Here is a 19174-nt window from a genome sequence, read left to right on the forward strand (position 1 = left end):
ATAATCAAATAGAATCAAAAGTTAACAAAAAACTAATCTGTAACCCTTTTGGTACTAATGTTGGAGAGTGGTCCCTGGTCAAAGTAGTTTCTGGTCAAGTGGTCCCTGGTCAAAATTGTCCCTGGTTAAAAAAAAAAGATTGGGATCCACTGGTCTAGAAGAATACTGCTATTTTAATTGCAACATATCTATGTACACAAATGCTGCTGCAACCTAACAACAAATGTCTACAGCTTCTTCTGTCTTCTCACTCATCCAGTTCCAATGCTGCTATAACATTCCCGAAAGACAGATGAGGAGGAAAGAGGGCTTGGTGGACATAAAAATACTTCGTAAAAAAAAGGAGCTTCTTGTCTTCAAAAACAATCACAAAACTATATACAGTAGCAGCTTTGAACTCCAAGAGAAAATAAACGATGCATGGGTTTACAAACTGTTCTAAGAGAGAATTTCCAGATGAATCTACAGAAAGTATGTCTATATGAAAGATTTCCTTGCGCTTTGGTGGTTGCTATTACCTCCACATCCACTTATTCCATTCTTCTAAAGTACTGATTGTAACAATGTATTAGCTAGGACTCTTCTAACTTCTTCTTCTTCTTCTTTTTTAATCAGGACATGGTCTGCTAAACTGGCCCTCTGGTTTGAAGGGCAAACTTTCTCCTCTCTGAATGTCCAATTTATTTACTGTATGTACAATTACAGTAGAAAAATGCCATTTCACTAATGCTCTTTATCACTATAAAGTTTTTTTAGAAAAAGAATGAGGAACATATTGTTCTGGTATGTTTAAGAATGAGAAGGGAACCTATTTAATGGTGGAAACAAGATATTACAGTTTGTGCCACAATGTAGTTCTGGAAAACAGAAAGATGGTTTGGATATTTTCAAAATACCCAAGAACCATAACAACAAATATTGCAGCTTCCCAGTGCTTATGCCGTATCGAGATGAGTCCTTAGAAGACTAGCAGTTTGGAGTGATAGGAAACACTTTACACACCTGGCTGGTCTCAGTCACTGTTACAGCAACCTGATTCCAGGTGAAAAGCCTGCTGAAATCTTGGGGAGGATGGTTAAGTGAAATTGTGTTTGTAGTGTTCCTATCACTTTGGCCTAGCATTCCATTGTTTTCTTTTACTTTAGTAGGTTTTTGTGAGATTCCCTGGTAGTGCAGCGGGTTAAACCGTTGAACTGCTGAACTTGCTGACCAAAAGGTTGGCGGTTCGAATCTAAGGAACAGGGTGAGCTCCCGCTGTCAGGCCCAGCTTAAAAAAACATATACTTTCAAATCACATAATTTAAACATATCAATCTTAAATAAATTAGTTAAAATCACACCATTCAGAAGCATATTCCAGAAGCCAATCCAGTTGTCACTTGCATTATTCATTGTTGCACCGAGAGATCATTATTGCACTAGGAATCATTGTCCAAAGGCTTGGTCCCACAACCATGTCTTCACTTTTTTTCTTAAAGGTCAAGAGGGAAGGAGCTGATCTAATTTCCCTGGGGAGGGAAATTAATTGGCAAGAGGCCACCACCGAGAAGGTCCTGTCTCTCGTCCCCACCAGTCATGCCTGTGAAGGGTTGATCTTAACCTCCGAGATGGTTCATAGAGGGAGATACATATAATGACAATGAGATGTTATATGATGTTTAATGGATTGTTACAATGTTATTGTTTTAATTGTTTTTAACTGTTTTATGATGTCTTAAGGATTGAATTTTGCTATTGTGAACCGCTTTGAGTCGCCCATGGGCTGAGAAGAGCAGTATACAAATGTGGCAAATAAATAAATAAATACATTCGGACAGAAAGCTGGCACAACAGGGGGTTGTTTTAGAAACCTAGCTGCCGCCCATCGGACTACCTGAAGCAAGTGGCACTTCCAATATGCATTTAAAGTTTATGGCATGAATATAATAACTCTTTTCATGTTCAGAATCATTACACATCAGGATTTAATAGTTTTTCGAAAGGAACTCACATGCACTAGTATTTTTTGCATATTGTGTGGTTTAGTTGTCAAAGCCATGGATGATTGCTAATTTCACTTCTTATTGCTGATGCCAATTCTCTGCCCTTCATTGATTTAACCTCTTTGTCTTTGCTATCCTGAAAAGAACCTACCATTCAAAAGGCACTTTTGATGTCCTTGGTAGAAAATGTAGAAATTTGTCTCGAATAGTTACTGCTTTTTAACTAGCACGGGTAATGATTGACTCAGCCTGAAAAGTATACACAGGGAAAATTAATTTGTATTTAAAATGGAACAAGGAAAAAACACACCTTATAAGTAATTAGAGTGTGTCCTTTCGCTCCCAGGCTTTTCAACAAGCTTGCTTACTCAAAAACAGAACTACTAAGGAAATATACACATTTGAGTGGCTCAAAACTAATGGGGAATTGAGAGCCAGTTTCAGAGTTGTTGACATTCCTGTTTATTTGCATATGAACTGCCAGTGCAACTCTATGAAAGCAGCTTGGGAAATAGCAACCCTTTACAAGCCTCCAATACCAGTTATTAGTTATATATATACTGTATATACTCAAGTATAAGCCTAGTTTTTCAGCCCTTTTTTTAGGCTGAAAAAGCTCCCCTTGGCTTATACTTGAGTCAAGGTTATTTATTATTTTACTCTATTATTATTATTATTATTATTATTATTACATTTATAGGTTAACTTTATTATTTTATTATTATTGCATTTATTATTTTACTCTATTATTATTGGAAGGATACGTAAATGCATGTACATTGAAGAAAATTAGAATAATGGTTTTTGTCAGAGTTGGATAGTCTTATCTTACAGTTTTAGGTAAATATTAATAAACATTTAACCTACTGATGCTTCAATTAATATAATTTTATTGGTATCTATTTTTATTTTGAAATTGACCAGTAGCTGCTGCATTTCCCACCCTCGGCTTATACTCGAATCAATACGTTTTCCCAGTTTTTAGTGGTAAAATTAGATGCCTCAGCTTATATTCGGGTGGGCTTATACTTAAGTATATACGGTAATTCAGATTGCTGACTATGTTTGTATATGAGTGTGCTAGTATGCAGTTTCCCCTTAAATCTGTGTTGTTTGAGGTTGTGGGAGGAATTGCAGACCATGGGATCAGATCTGATACTATTCAGACTGAGACTCCATTTTAGAAATCTGTATTGTATAGTCAGTTGTGTTTCGTTTTTTGTTCAGTTTGCATTACGAGCCAATTTCAACAGAAAGGAGGAAACCATGAAAATGAACATAATCTGGCTACCAGTATTTAAAAAAACCCTCTAAAATCAGGACAGTAAATAAAGAGCAACATTCAGAAAACATGGAACTCCAGAAAGAAAACAATCAGGGCCAGAAAATACTTCCCAACAAATGATTCCCCCAGGCAGGAATGACACTAAAAGGCCATTTGATGCTAATCAAGGTGGCCAATTGTAACATTCATACCTGCCTCAAGCAGACAAGAGTTCTTTCTCCCACCCTGGACGTTCCACAAGTATATAAACCTCACTTGTCTGGTTTCCAACAGAACTCACAACCTGTGAGGATTCCTGTCAGAGATGTGGTTGAAATGTCAGGAGAGAATGCTTCTGGAACATAGCCATACAGCCCAGAAAACTCACATCAGCTCAATGATTCTAGCCATGAAAGCCTTCGACAACATATGGAACTATGTTTGAAAATGATCTTCGCCTAAGAGAAGCTTTCCCTACCTAGGTGTTCTCTAAATTTTTGGACTGCACTTCCCACCAGCACCTGCCAGCAGGATCAATGCTCAAGAATGCTGGGAGGTACAATCTAAAATGTTCTAAAGTTGAAAGGAGGGTGCCTTGAAGGTAGGATGAAAAGTCTGTGAACAGGACGCACTTCAGGGAAATGTTTCTCTGCAGTTCAGGGAAATGAGTCCCAATTTGCTACGCACGACTAAGAACTATTACTGAAAGCTTGGCTATATGGTTCAGCTGTGTTCGAAGTTAATTGAGTTATTTGCTGCCACAGGTGGTCATTATTGTATAATGTATTCAAGATCTCTACAACCCATTTCTTCAGCCCAAGGGCTCCCACATAATTAAAAAAAAAACTATCATGAATTCAAGGTCATCTGTGCTATCCAGAGCTTGCACGAGTTAGTCCTTTGGATGACTCCCATGGCCATGCTGGCTGGGAGAGTCTCAGAGTCTAAAAAAGAGCAACAGTTCTGGCCTAAATTAAACAAATCTGTGGAGTAAGGAGGCAAGAGGAGATGTGGCTCGGGGTCATCTAATAAGGTTCTGACAAGAATGGGAATTCCAACCTATGATTTCTCAGTCCAAGACCAACAATGTCTGCTGTGCTCCTGGGGTGGTTTTTAGCTCCCAGCTAAGCAATGTTAGAGCCCCTTTGCTGTCTGTGGACTTTTGTTTCTTTGAGAGTTGGGTCAAAGAGGGAATGTTAGCAGGTGCGGAGATGGAAAACACCCCACCTGCCACCATTCTTTCAGCAGCACAACTGTCAGGGCACAACAGTCTTTATGCTGGAAGGCTGTATTTTTAACCTCTGAAGTGCTCCAAGAAGACAGTGATGACTCCATTAAAAAGCAGGGAGGGGAGAGGGAAGGATGGGTGGGACTGGATAGATAGATGGATGGATAGATAGAGTATTCCTTCCCGTCTCTCACCCACTCTGATTTCTTTTTTCAAAACTGTCACAAACTTTGTGAAAGTTTTTGCTAGAAGGTGTCCACAGGAGGGTATTTATTTATTTATTTATTTATTTATCGTGTCATCAGCAACCAGACCATTGTGTTACATTTCTAATAGAACAAAACAAACAAACAGATTAAAAAAAACACAAATTTTGCAAACTTGGTAGTTGATTAAGTGTCCTTTGACCAGTATCTGGCCACTTGGAGTGCCTCTGGTGTTGCCGCAAGAAGGTCCTCCATGGTGCATGTGGCAGGGTTCAGGTTGCATTGCAGCAGGTGGTCAGTGGTTTGCTCTTCTCCACACTCACATGTCGTGGATTCCACTTTGTAGCCCCATTTCTTGAGATTGGCTCTACATCTCGTGGTGCCAGAGCACAGTCTGTTCAGTGCCTTCCAAGTCTCCCTGTCTTCTGTGTGCCCAGGGGGGAGTCTCCCATCTGGTATCACGCACGGATTGAGGTGCTGGGTTTGAGCCTGCCACTTTTGGACTCTCACTTGCTGAGGTGTTCCAGCGAGTGTCTCTGTAGATCTAAGAAAACTATTTCTTGATTTAAGTCGTTGATGTGCTGGCTGATACCCAAACAAGGGATGAGCTGGAGATGTCACTGTCTTAGTCCTTTCACTATTGGTTGCAACTTCCCGGCGGATGTCAGGTGGTGCAATACCGGCTAAGCAGTGTAATTTCTCCAGTGGTGTAGGGCGCAGACACCCTGTGATAATGCGGCATGTCTCATTAAGAGCCACATCCACTGTTTTAGTGTGGTGAGATGTGTTCCATACTGGGCATGCATACTCAGCAGCAGAGTAGCACAGGAGGGTGACTAAAATGATCAAGGGTCTGGAGAACAAGTCCTATGAGGAGCGACTTAAAGAGCTGGGCATGCGTAGCCTGCAGAAGAGAAGGCTGTGAGGAGACATGTATAAATATGTGGGGAGAAGCTATAGGGAAGAGCGGGGAGAAGCTCTGGAGACTAGAACGTGGAGCAATGGCTTCAAACTACAGGAAAGGAGATTCCACCAGAACATGAGGAGGAACTTCCTAACTGTGAGAGCTGTTCAGCGGTGGAACTCTTTGCCCTCCCGGAGTGTGGTGGAGGCTCCATCTGGATAGCCATCTGTGGTGGGTGCTTTGAGAGTGATTTTCCTGCTTCTTTTCAGGGAGTTAGACTGAATGACCCACAAGATCTCTTCCAAATCTATGATTCTATGATAACTTCACCAGACATTTCTTCTCCCTTCACCATGCTAAGGGAACTTCTAGAGCCATCTGCCTATCCATGGCTCCAGAGCATGACTAAAAAGTGCTTTTCAGAGGGCCTTTCTACCCTGCCCTATAATCCAGATTATCAAATCAGATAATCCACATTATCTGCTTTGAACTGGATTATATGAGTCTACACTGCCATATAATCCAGTTCAAAGCGGATAATCTGCATTTTATATGGCAGCATAAAAGGGGCCTGAGGCAAAGTTTCCACCCAAAAGCCGGCTGAATTTTACTTCAATAAGTCATGGTGGAGTGCGAGCACCAATATGGAGTATTGGCTTGAATACTGGATTTGGATTCTGGGAGATCAAGATTCAAACCACATTTACTGCATGACTTTGAGCAAGCTGCACTCTCATCCTAAGAGGAAAGCAAGGGCAAACCTCCTCTGAATAAATCTTATCAGATAGCATTGTCATAAGTTGGAGTCAACCTGGCACACAACAACAACAAAGTCATAATGAGAAAAGTCTTCTATTTCTCCAGAGGGCAGGAGATGAAGCCAGGCCCCATAGCATAACATTTCCTTAGCTCTCTCCAACCAGAGACCTAATCTCATATCATGTGGCAACAGTAGCAAAATGACAGTTGTGAAGTAGCAACAAAAATAATGTTATGGTTGGGGGTCACCACAACATGAGGAACTGGATTAAGGGGTCGCGGCATTCGGTGAGTTGAGAACCACTGGCATACACGCAGGAATGGCTGCAAACTGAAGAGGAATAGTAGGATGTCCCCTAATATCATCTGCCTGAAGCAGATGTCTTACTCTGCCAAATGGTAGAGCCATACTCTCTGGGCTACAATATCCTTTGGTCCGATTTCAAAATTCATGTTATGTTCCTATGGCAGTGGCTACAACACCATCTTGTCTCCAAGTCCATCTCCTTTTCCCTCTGTCAACTGCACATCTTTTCCTCAATATTTCATTCATTTTTAACAGAGTGGGAGTGGGTGCAAATATGCATATTTAGCATTATTGAGATAAATTAAATTTTTTGGTAAATTGCTTAGAACAACACATATGCATGTATGGAACATATCAATATTAATTTGAGGACAACAAGGGAGTGAACAACAAAAACAAAAAATCAGTGCAGTTTAAACATATTTCCCCTCCTCTTCTTCCAGGTCACTTTTCTCACCATTTGGCTGATGTATAAACTGGCAGATGCCGTCCACCCAAGCGGCACAGGTTTTGCTCAAGTATTCACATCCATACATTTCTTCCATTGGCTTTCTTGCTCTTTCACTCCATTTTGAAATATCACGGATACCTACAGAGAACAAAGTTGAGCACATACATTAAAGGCTATTTAATAACACCAAAAGGATCACTGAAACTTGCTTTTTCAGGTCTAAAATATCACCTTTGGCAATTACGTTGCCTGAAGCAAATAAAAACCAAAGGCTGCAGAACAGATACTTTGGTATTTATTTGCTCACTAATTAGTTCTTTAAATATTTATCTTCTGCTTAAGGCAGATGTGTTAAACTCAAGGCCCACAAGTCAAATCCAGCCTACTATGTTATTTTATGTTGCCTTCCAGATGCTAGACTACAACTCCCGTGTTCCTTATCATGAGAAATCATAACTAGAGCTGATGGGGTTTGTGATACAGTAAATTTCAGAGATCATAACCTTTTGAAAAACCAGGAAAATCCATAGCCTTTTGGAAGCGTGACCCTTTTGGAGATTAATTACAACTCACACTTTTTGGAATAATCATAACCTTTTTGTAAAGTATAATCTCTCTGAGAAGAGTTAAATACTCATTTGGAGTGTATCTTCTCCTTAGTGGTAAATAGGCAAATTAGGCATCTCAGTTGTTAGACTGATATACCTGGTTACCTCTCTGAACTGTTAGGAACAAAGATATGCCAATACAAAAAGATATATAGCAGATCTTCAGAAGTGTTATTTCAGTTGTCCCCAAAAATCTACTCTCCCATAAAATATATTTCTTTTAAATCAAAAATAAGCAGTCTTTGTTAAAAGTAACATAGTTGGCTTATTTCTTATTGGTTGATAGTTTAAACCATCTGTTCTCTAAAGTATTCTGTTTAGTCTCTTCTTTTTTGCATACAAACTAACACATTCTTCAGTCTAATATATTACTGAACATTGACTCAGTAAAGACAGATGCAACTGTCTTTCGGGTGGCAAAGGTCGACAGCAAGCTAGCCAAATGGCCGGATGCTTACTCCGACCCGGGCTGGCTTCAAACTCACAATCTTTCGGTCAGAAGTGATTTTTAATGCAGCTGACACCCAACCAGCGGTGCCACAATCTTTATCCTTCATTCATATAGGCATTAAATGTTTGCCTTAAGGGTTAAAAGTTTCTTTAAGCTGTATTTATCATATTGGAAGCTGCCCCGAGTCCCCTTGGGGAGATAGAGCAGTTTACAAATAAAGTTTTATTATTGTTAGTAGAAGTATTACTGAATATGTGTAATGAAAATATTGTGGATATTGAAGAGTCAGTATGGTATCACAATTTCTCTGTCTATTCCCCTAAAAGGCCTTAAGGGTTAAAAGTTTCTTTAAGCTCTATTTTCACTGAATATCTATCTTAAGAGTCAGATTTAATTGGGAAAGTAAGGCCTTAGAATGTACTAGAGAGGTTGCCCCAATTATCCAGTAGACTATTATTCACCTGGTTGGGTAGCCTGGCCAGTGTCTACTTTTTAATGTTTTCAGTAGAATACCAACCTTCTTCAAGCCTAGTAATTTGTTTGTATATGATTGTGTTTGTTTACTGTATTGTATATATATGTTTTGGCATGCAGCTTTCCCTTTACTCTATGTTTTTTGAGGTTGTGGGCGGGGCTGCAGACCACATGATCAGATTTGAGACTTCTCAGACTCCATTAGACTCTAAGACTGTTAAGACTGTCTCTTACTTGCTTAGACTTTGGACAGTTAAGAGCAAACTCATGTTGCTGTTGATTGGAAAAAAAGATGCCCTGTGTTATCTCCACAGAGAAACTACTTCAGATCTATCTGTAACTGGATTGACAAGTCTGTATGCTGAATACATGAAGGTTGTGAGTAAACCAAATATGTTTAATGAAGTCTACTTTATTTTTGTTTCCTGCGAGCATGTTATAGAAACAAGATATTTTATGGGAGAGTAGATATTTTTGGGCACTGAAAAAAACTCTCCCGATTAAAGGTCTAAGTAGGATTGAGATACAACTATGAGCTCAATCAAATAAGACAAAGTACTTGGGCAACTGAGGTGTCTATATAAGTCAAGAGAAGTCAGCTTTACACTGAACTTTTCTACAGACCAAGATTAGTGCTGTAGATTGACCATTGGGGTACCACTTCCCGCTGTTCCTGAAGTTCCTGACAGGCTGACTGAGAGATAAATTTTCTGGATTCATATACTATCGGTGGTGCTTTGCCTATTTTTCAGTAAAGCCTTGTACTCTTAACCACGTGTATATTTATTGTCTTTAAATTCAAAAAGAACCCCCTTGCTCTTGGCAAAACAATATGCAAGTTTCCTTCTCTACTTCAGAGGGTTTCTCATTCAAATACTTTGTGGCCCTTAGAAGTTATTTAGGAGGCACAGATTTTTAGGGGATGTTACTTCCAGGCAAGGGCCCCCTGGTGGTGCAGTGGGTTAAACCGCTGATCTGCTGAACTTGCTGACCAAAAGGTTGGCGGTTTGAATCCGGGGAGTGGGGTAAGCTCCCGCTGTTAGGCCCAGCTTCTGTTCTACCAACCTAGCAGTTCAAAAAACATGCAAATGTGAGTTGATCAATAGGTACGCTTTGGCGAGAAAGTAACCGTGCTCCATGCAGTCATGCCGTCTACATGACCTTGGAGGCATCTATGAACAAGGCCACTCTTCCACTTAGAAATGGGGATGAGCACCAACCCCCAGAGTCGGACACGACTAAACTTAATGCCAGGGGAAACCTTTACCTTACTTTCGGACAGATGTAGGACAATGGGGTGGTCACACAATGGGATCTGGTGGCCCATCAGGTGCTTCTCTAGTCATGCTATTTAAATATCTTAACCTGTGAGCATACTTCAAGAAATAAAGCCTGGCTGCTCATTGGAGGGAAGAATATTAGAGGCAAAGATGAAGTACTTTGGCTACATCTTCCAACTCTATGATCCTATGATTCTATTCTAAGAGTAGAGACATCACACTGGCAACAAAGATTCACATAGTAAAAGCAACGGTATTCCTCGTAGTAACCTATAGATGTGAGAGCTGGACCATAAGGAAGGCTGAGCGAAGGAAGATAGATGCTTTTGAACTGTGGTGCTGGAGGAAAATTTTGAGCGTGCCTTGAACCGCGAGATCAAACCAGTTCATACTCCAGGAAATAAAGCCCGGCTGCTCATTGGAGGGAAGAATATTAGAGGCAAAGATGGAGTACTTTGGCCACATCATGAGAAGGCAGGAAAGCTTAGAGAACACAATGATACTGGGGAAAATGGAAGGAAAAAGGAAGAGGGGCCGACCAAAGGCAAGATGGATGGATGGTATCCTTGAAGTGACTGGCTTGACTCTGAAGGAGCTGGGGATGATGACAGATGACAGGGAGCTCAGGCATGGGTTGGTCCATGAGGGCATGAAGAGTCGGAAGCAACTGAATGAATAAACAACAACAAACAGTGAGCAATATGGGGTAGGAGAAACTCTAATGTTATGTCTATCTAGCTTTGCATGGCATAGCCACACTGCCCCACACTGGTGGTCTTTTCCACTCACCCACGACTTCTGTCTCTCCGCTCTTTACCCACCAACCCATCGCAATGCTCTTTCTCTTTCACCCAACTAAGTGATATTTCTCTCTTCTTACCATGCTAGTAGTATTTTTCATTCTTCAAGTACCCCCAGTTGACCTTTCTTCTCTCCTTGACCCTGTTGATTTATCTCTCTTTGAAAGTTCACCCAATCAGTGAGCAAGCATCACAGTATTCTTATTCCTCTCTCTCTTCCAATCTTTCTTACATATTTGAAAAGGTTGGGCCCCTGCGGAGGGATGCAGTAGTTATGGCCAGCATGTTGATTCCCTACTGCACTTCTGCTTCCACCTAGAGGCCCTCTGGATAAATAAATATGTCAGGCTTGACTAGTCCCTTGGCATTTGTGGGTTAAGCATTCACGGATTTGATTATTCATGGATTACTGTATTTGCTGCTGCTCTAATTGTGGCTGGCGGAAAAAAACAACGATATTCTCTGCGGGTATTTCTAGGTCCTCCAGTGGAATTCTATGATTAACTTCCCCAAAGTTTATGTTTTGTCCACATTAATTCAGTTCTGAAATCTTTACGGAGGTTTAGAAAAGCGCTTTATTTGTCTAAGGACCTTTCCACACAGCCATATAATCCAGAATATCAAAGCAGATAATGCACAATATCTGCTTTGAACTGGATTATCTAGGTCCACGCTGCCATATAATCCAGTTCAATGTGGATGGTATACAATTGGGTGGAAGGGGCCTAATACTTACCATTGTAAAGGTTCACATCCTCCTCGGTAATGCTGGAATTGGCCCCCCAAACCACCATTTTGTGGATAAGATCTGGATATTTTGCAGCAGCAATGAGTGCAGTTATCCCGCCGTCACTCCATCCCAGCAGAGAGAATTTCTTAAACTTCAGAGCCTAAATAATAATAATAATAATAATAATAATAATAATAATGCGGTTCTCTGGCATTGTATATTTCCGCCGCTTCTGTGATTGTTCATTTGTATTTTGATTCTGTAGCCCACTTGTCGATGGATGTCCAGAATCAGCAGCATCCACCGCGGTCCTTTTTATCCTGGGCGTCGACCGAGCCAGTATAGACTTCAATTTGGTTTGTTTCTCCATAGTGCTAATGGGTTAGGTGCTCTTCATTCCACTCCTCAGCTGAGACCTCTCTGGCTTGGTTGGACCTGCTGGTAGTTAGACTACCGCCAGCACAGCTATACCATATCCTCAGCTGTTGCAAGAAAATTACACAGATGGACTATAAACAGAGGCACAACTCTGTGGCCCAGATGATTCACTGGAACTTATGTCACAAGTACCAACTGACAGCAATAAAGAATTGGTGGGATCATAAACCCGCAAAGGGTGTGGAAAATGAACATGCAAAAATACTGTGGGATTTTCGAATCCAGACTGACAAAGTTTTGGAAAACAATACACCAGACATCATGATTGTGGGGAAAAAAGTTTGGATTATTGATGCCGTCATACCAGGTGACAGCCTCATTGAGGAAAAACAACAGGAAAAACTCTGCCGCTATCAAGACCTCAAAATTGAACTGCAAAGGCTCTGGCATAAACCAGTACAGGTGGTCCCAGTGGTCATTGGTAAACTGGGTGCCGTGCCAAAAGATCTCAGCCACCATTTGAAAACAATAAACATTGAGAAAATCAAGATCTGTCAACTGCAAAAGGCCACCTTACTTGGATCTGCATGCATCATTCGAAAATACATCACACAGTCCTAGACACTTGGGAAGTGTTCGACTTGTGATTTTGTGATACGAAATCAAGCATATAGATTTCGTTTGCTGTGACATACTGTGTTTCTGTGTCAGTAAAATAATAATAATAATAATAATAATAATAATAATAATAATAATAATAATAATGCAATTGAGGCCAGGATTGAAAAATCAGGTAATTACCCAAAATGCAGACTGTGCAAGGAAGCTGATGAAACCATGGATCATATCCTCAGCAAGAAAATCGCACAGATGGACTACAAACAGAGGCACAACTCTGTGGCCCAAATAATTCACTGGAACTTATTATTATTAATAATAATAATAATAATAATAATAATAATAATAAAATAGAGTAAAATTATAAATGTAACAACGACAGACTAAAATAATAAATAACTTGGACTTAAGTATAAGCCGACAGGGACTTTTTCAGCCTGAAAAACTCGATCTATACTAAAGTATATACAGTATATTTTCTCTTTGCCCAACAATAGATGGGGACTCAGGGACTGAGATAGGCCCTTTCCACACTGCCCCTATATCCCAGGATCTGATCCCAGATTATCTGGCAGTGGGGACTCATATAATCCAGTTTAAAGCAGATAATCTGGGATCAGATCCTGGGATATATGTCAGTGCAAATCCAGCCACAGAGGACAGTAAAATTGAAATGCCAGCACCAGCCATAGAATAACTCCTCTTGGAATCTAGATTAGCAAAACAGGTAATTCACATTATTTGCTTTGAACTGGATTAATGAGTCTACACTGCCATATAATCTAGTTCAAAACAGATAATCTGGATTTCATATGGCCATGTCGACGGGGCCTGGGGTCCACAAACCTATATCAAAGCTGTAGTATGGTCGCAATCAAAAAGGGGTTATAGTAAAATATAAGAAAATATACAGGAGCCATGCAGCTTTCTTCAAAGGGAAATTTCTGCTAGGTTCAGTCACTTAGTGGCAAATTTGCCACAGGAAACAGGCACAAAACCAGGAGGGATTTAATAGACTTTGAATAAGTTATTTGAGCAAATACTGGGAAATAATCCAAATTTACCCAGCTCCTGAATGTATTGACTGTACCATACTTAATGATTATAAAATTTCCAAGGTATATTCCATGATTAAAGGGGTTATTTATTTATCCCTATGAACAATGCTGAGTTAAAATCCCAGAAGAATAAAATTAATCATTTCTCAGAACAATGTCTTACGTCAGAAGTTTCTTAGCATAAAAAAGATTTACCTGCATCAGGTCAACAGCATCTTTGGCATCTCTTTCAAAAAAATCTAGAGGAAAGTCTCGATCTGGCGGGATAGATTTCCCATACCCCCTTGGATCCCAAGCTACTAAAGTGAAGAGCTGTTTGTTCATAGACTTCAGTTGTGGTCCAAAGTCAGTCTGGCCACTTCCTAGGAAAAGGGAAAAAAATAGTCCAAGATTTTTACATCAAAGTATAAAATAAGTATGCAGGCCATAGGAGTCAATGAAGAACATGGCCATATAGGTACTACAAATCCTCTTTGCACTTTTCCTTTTTGATGAAGGAGATTTCAACTTGAGACAATGTTGTGAATCCCATGTATTACTCAGTACATAGAAAACGGAGGGCCCTTCCAGGCAGGCCTTATATCCCATGATCTGATCCCTGGTTTTCTGCTTTAAACTGAATTATATGAGTCTGCACTGCCAGATAATCTGGGATAAACAGGAAACTTGGGATCAGATCCTGGGATATAGGGCCTGTCTGGAAGGACTCTGAAAAGGGGAAGTTAATCATGAGTCATACCTAAATCATAATTCTATTTATATATGTATCAAGAGCTATTTCCTTAAGATCAGTGATATAAGAATTCAACATCGCCTGAGCTCTGCGAGTGCTGCATTTTTCCGAATGAAGCAGAGAGTGTTTGAGGACCGGGACATCTGTAGGGATACCAAGGTGCTTGTTTATAAAGCTATTGTCCTCCCTACCCTGCTATACGCCTGCGAGACGTGGACAGTCTACAGATGTCACATGCAACTCCTGGAATGATTCCATCAGCGCTGCCTCCGGAAAATCCTGCAAATCTCTTGGGAAGACAAGCGGGCAAATGTCAGCATGCTGGAAGAAGCAAAGAGCACCAGCGATGGTCCTCCGCCATCAACTCCACTGGACTGACCATGTTGTCCGGATGCCTGCTTTGGGAGACGGACCACCGTCTCCCAAAGCAGTTGCTGTACCCCGAACTCAAGAATGGAAAAGGGAATGTTGGAAGACAGGAAAAGAGATTTAAAGATGGGCTCAAAGCCAGCCTTAAAAACTCTGGCATAGACACTGAGAACTGGGAAGCCCTGGTCCTTGAGCGCTCCAGTTGGAGGTCAGCTGTGACCAGCAATGCTGAAGAATTTGAAGAGGCCCGAATGGAGGGCGAAAGAGAGAAACCTGCCAAGAGAAAGGCGCGTCAAGCCAACCCCAACTGGGACTGCCTTCCACCTGGCAATCGATGCCCTCACTGTGGGAGAAGATGCAGATCAAGAATAGGGCTCCACAGTCACCTATGGACCCACTGCCAGGATACTACACTTGGAGGACCATCATCCTACGAGGGATCGCCTAAGTAAGTAAGTAAGAATTATCTTCAATCGGGTCCTCTCTAAACAGATCATGGACACACAAACTTTTAAAAGACCATTTATATAATATCCTCAAAAGTATTTTTACTATTATTGTACACATATAGTAGAGTTAAAGTTAAAGGTAAAGGTTTCCTCTGACATCAAGTCTAGTCGTGTCTGACTCTGGGTGGTGGTGTTCATCTCTATTTCTAAGACGAAGAGCTGGCGTTGTCCGTAGACACCTCCAAGGTCATGTAGCCGGCATGACTGCATGGAGTACTGTTACCTTCCTGCCAGAGCGGTATCTATTGATCTACTCACAATTGCATGTTTTCGAACTGCTACGTTGGCAGAAGCTGGGCCTAACAGCAGGAGCTTACTGTGCTTCCCAGATTCGAACCGCCAACCTTTCGGTCAGCAAGTTCAGCAGCTCAGCGGTTTAACCTGCTGTGCCACCGAGAACCCAATATACACAGATATATCAGGCAATTAATATAAGCATCACAGAACATAAACAAGATTATTAGTTGCTTGCCATTCAGATGTGCTGATATGAATAAACTGAAACAACATTTTAGATGTTTACTATCAAATAATCTTGGCCTGGATTTTGGTTCCTTCTCTACCGCCTTCCCTCATTTTTCCCCTGAAAGCTGAGAAGGGTGTTATGATCAAAGTGCATAGCGCCATGAAATGGGTCATGTCTGCATGCTGTGTTTGCTTATTATGCAACTTGAGTTAACGATACTTTAACAAGGTACGGGGAAGCCTACACAAATGGACAATGAAATGTTTGAAGACAGTTTATTACTCTGATTCTTAACATAATCTTTGGTTTGAAACATTTAAGCCAATGTTTACAGAACCTTGGAAAATCTAGCACAATTTTACCCCCGAAAGCTTGCATGTTGAAATGAAGCAAGCTGGGCTGGGGGCTCTGAGATGATTTTTCTGTGACAGGACCAAAACAAATGATACTAAAAATAAATTTTTAGTATCAGGCATCTGGTCAGAGATACCCTGTGACTTATTTCTACTTATTCTTTGACTTTATTCTATAAGAATTCAAATGACCTAAAAAGATTACAGAGTTGGGTAAAAAAAGACAAAATGAATTTCAACAAGGAGAAATTTGGGATATTCTACTGAGGTATTAAAATTTTATTTATTATTTATTTATTTACAGTATTTATATTCCACCCTTCTCACCCCACAGGGGACCCAGGGCAGATTACAATGTACATATACATGGCAAACATTCAATGCCACAGACACACAACATATATAGACAGACACACAGAGGCTATTTAACATTCCAGCTTTTTTCTTGAGGGTATTCTGGCCACTAGGGGAGCTATCCCTTCACCGATCATTTGTGACACTGATGAAGTACTTCCTCATTCTTTGCATGCTTGCTGGAGATTTTTATGGCCTTGTAAATTAATTAAATTTGCCTCCCCGCATAAGCGGTACCTAAATTTCCTACTTGACAGATGCAACTGTCTTTCGGGCTGCAAAGGTCAACAGCAAGCTACACAAATTGGTCGGAAGCTCACTCCGACCTGGCCTGGCTTTGAACTCATGACCTTTCAGTAGTGATCTTAATGCAGCTGGCTCATTTGTGTGAATTTCTCATCTTTCCATTTCAAAGACCTTCTTTCTCCTTTCCCCCCAAAATCAATAAAACATCCTCCAACTCATGCAATGTTTCCTTAGCACAAATACAGAATGGGTGACACCTGGCTTCACCAGGAATCCTGTGTCCAAATGTGGGCACCACAATTCGAGCGGGATGCTGATAAGTTGGATGGTGTCAAGAGGAGGGTGACTAAAATGATCAAAGGTCTAAAGACTATGAATCCCTATGAGAAGCATCTTAAAGAGCTGGGTCTGTTTAGTCTGCAGAAGAGAAGGCTGAGAGGAGATATGATAGCCATTTATAAATATGTAAAAGGATGTTATAAGGAAGAAGGAGCAGGCATGTTTTCTGCTGCCCTGGAAACTAGGGCGATTTTCCTGCTTCTTGGCAGGGGGTTGGACTGGATGACCCCCGAGGTCCCTTCCAACTCTATGATTCTAGGGGCCCTTCCATACTGCCCCTTTATCCCAGGATCTGATTCCAATTTTGTTTGTTTATCCCAGGTTATCTGGCAGTGGGCAGGCAGGCAGGTTCCACTGTGTTTTAGGAATTTTATAATTTGTATAATGTTATTAATGAGATTTTTATGCAGTGTTGATTATACTTGTGTCATTGTATCTATACTTATGTATTGTTGTCTGCATGTGGCACTTGGAGTGCTTCTTAGAGCCGCCCTGAGTCCCTTTGGGAAGATGGTGGCAGGGTACAAATAATAATAATAATAATAATAATAATAATAATAATAATAATAAGGAATGTCTTTACAGTAAAAGTGCTTTGTCAATGGAACCAACTGCTTAGAGAGGTGGCAGGATATCCTTCTGTGAACAGCTGCTGCTGGGGATGCTTTGGCTGGAGATCCTGCATTGAACAGGAAAGTCCCTTCCAATTCTGTAGTTCTCAACCTTGCTAATTCCATGACCCCTTAATACAATTCCTCATGTTGTGCTGATCCCCAACCATAACATTATTTTCATTGTTACTTCATAACTGTAATAAATCGTGTTACAGTTACAAATCGTGATGTAAATATCTGACATGCAGGATGTATTTTCATTCACTGGTCCAAAATTGGCTCAAATACCCAATACGCCCAAATTTGAATACTGGGGTTGGAGGGGGATTGGTTTTGTCATTTGAGAGTTGTAGTTTCTGGGATTTATAGTTCACCTACAATCAAAAAGCATTCTGAACTCCACCAACGTTGGAATTGAACCAAACTTGGCACGCAGAAGATCCATGACCAAGAGAAAATGCTGGAAGGGTTTGGTGAGCATTCACCTTGAGTTTTTGAATTGTAGTTCACTTACATCCAGAGAGCTCTGTGGACATAAACAATGATGGATCTGGACCAAACTTGGAACGAATACTCAATATGCCCAAATGTGAACACTGGTAGAGTTTGGGGAAAATAGACCTTGACATTTGAAAGTTGTAGTTGCTGAGATTTATAGTTCACCTACAATCAAAGAGCATTCTGAACACCACCAACGATAGAATTGGGCCAAATTTCCAACACAGAACCCCCATGCCTTGAAGGGACTCACTGGCACGAGTCTCCCTCCAGCCTCGCATGCTCTCCCTTGTCTGCACATGTGCACCACACTGCCAATTGCTGAGCATGCCTGCTCTCCTCTCCCCACTTGGAGTCTCAAAAACAGCCTTCCCCTAGGCTGAGAGGCTAGCCAATCACAGCAGAGGAGGGCTTTTGGTGGGAGGATTCCCTGTCTGTTTCCAAAAAAGGAAGAGAAGAACAAGCAGAGAGATCTTCAGCCTTCTCTGACAAAGGGGTTCTTAAGACCATCAGAAACATATGCTTTCTGATGGTCTTTGGCGACCACTCTGAAACTCCCTCGCCACCCTCCAGGAGTCCCAACCCTCAGGTTGAGAAACACTGCTTTAGAGAGTATAACATATTGGTCAGACTAGGCCAAGGGAACCGGGGATGAAATTTTATCAGCTATGAAATTCAGTAGATGTGGCCTTGAACCCTCTTTGAGGAGATAAAGTGGGGCATAATTAATTAATTAATTAATACATTTATATGCCGCCCTTCTCAACCCAAAGGGGACTCAGAGCGACTTACAAGTAAAAAGCAAATAAAATATATCATATTATTACCATAGCACAATATTAATATTATACATTACATTGTACTATAACATATACAGTAATATTATTAGTAATATTACATTTAATATAAAATATATAATGTTGAGGAACATTGGAACAAACGGAAGACCTCCATCATCACAGCCTGCGTAAAAATTATTGGATATCAAACCAAGAAACATCAAGATTGGTTTGACAAAAATGACAACAAGATCCAACAGCTAATTGACAAGAAAAGGAAAGCCTTCCAAACATGGCAGACAGACATCAACAGTGCTGCTAAGAAAAAGATCTACGCCAGTGCAAAAGCTGAGGTCCAAAGAAGGACAAGAGAACTCAAGAACATCTGGTGGACAAAGAAGGCTGAAGAAATCCAA

At 40.7% G+C, this 19174-nt stretch overlaps 1 protein-coding gene across 1 annotated transcript in view; it reads right to left on the minus strand.

Annotated features, from left to right (window-relative positions):
• BPHL (biphenyl hydrolase like) overlaps positions 1 to 19174 on the minus strand; it is a 30683-nt gene that overhangs the window by 3747 nt on the left and 7762 nt on the right. Inside the window, exons 3-5 of the mRNA XM_060774751.2 lie at positions 13694 to 13860; positions 11451 to 11604; positions 7108 to 7239 (exon numbers count right to left, since the gene is read on the minus strand). Coding sequence (XP_060630734.2) covers positions 7108 to 7239; positions 11451 to 11604; positions 13694 to 13860 — 453 coding nt within the window. The remainder of the gene's footprint in view (positions 1 to 7107; positions 7240 to 11450; positions 11605 to 13693; positions 13861 to 19174) is intronic.

The sequence above is a fragment of the Anolis sagrei genome, chromosome 4 (genome assembly GCF_037176765.1).
Source record: "Anolis sagrei isolate rAnoSag1 chromosome 4, rAnoSag1.mat, whole genome shotgun sequence".
Classification (NCBI taxonomy): Eukaryota; Metazoa; Chordata; class Lepidosauria; order Squamata; family Dactyloidae; genus Anolis; species Anolis sagrei.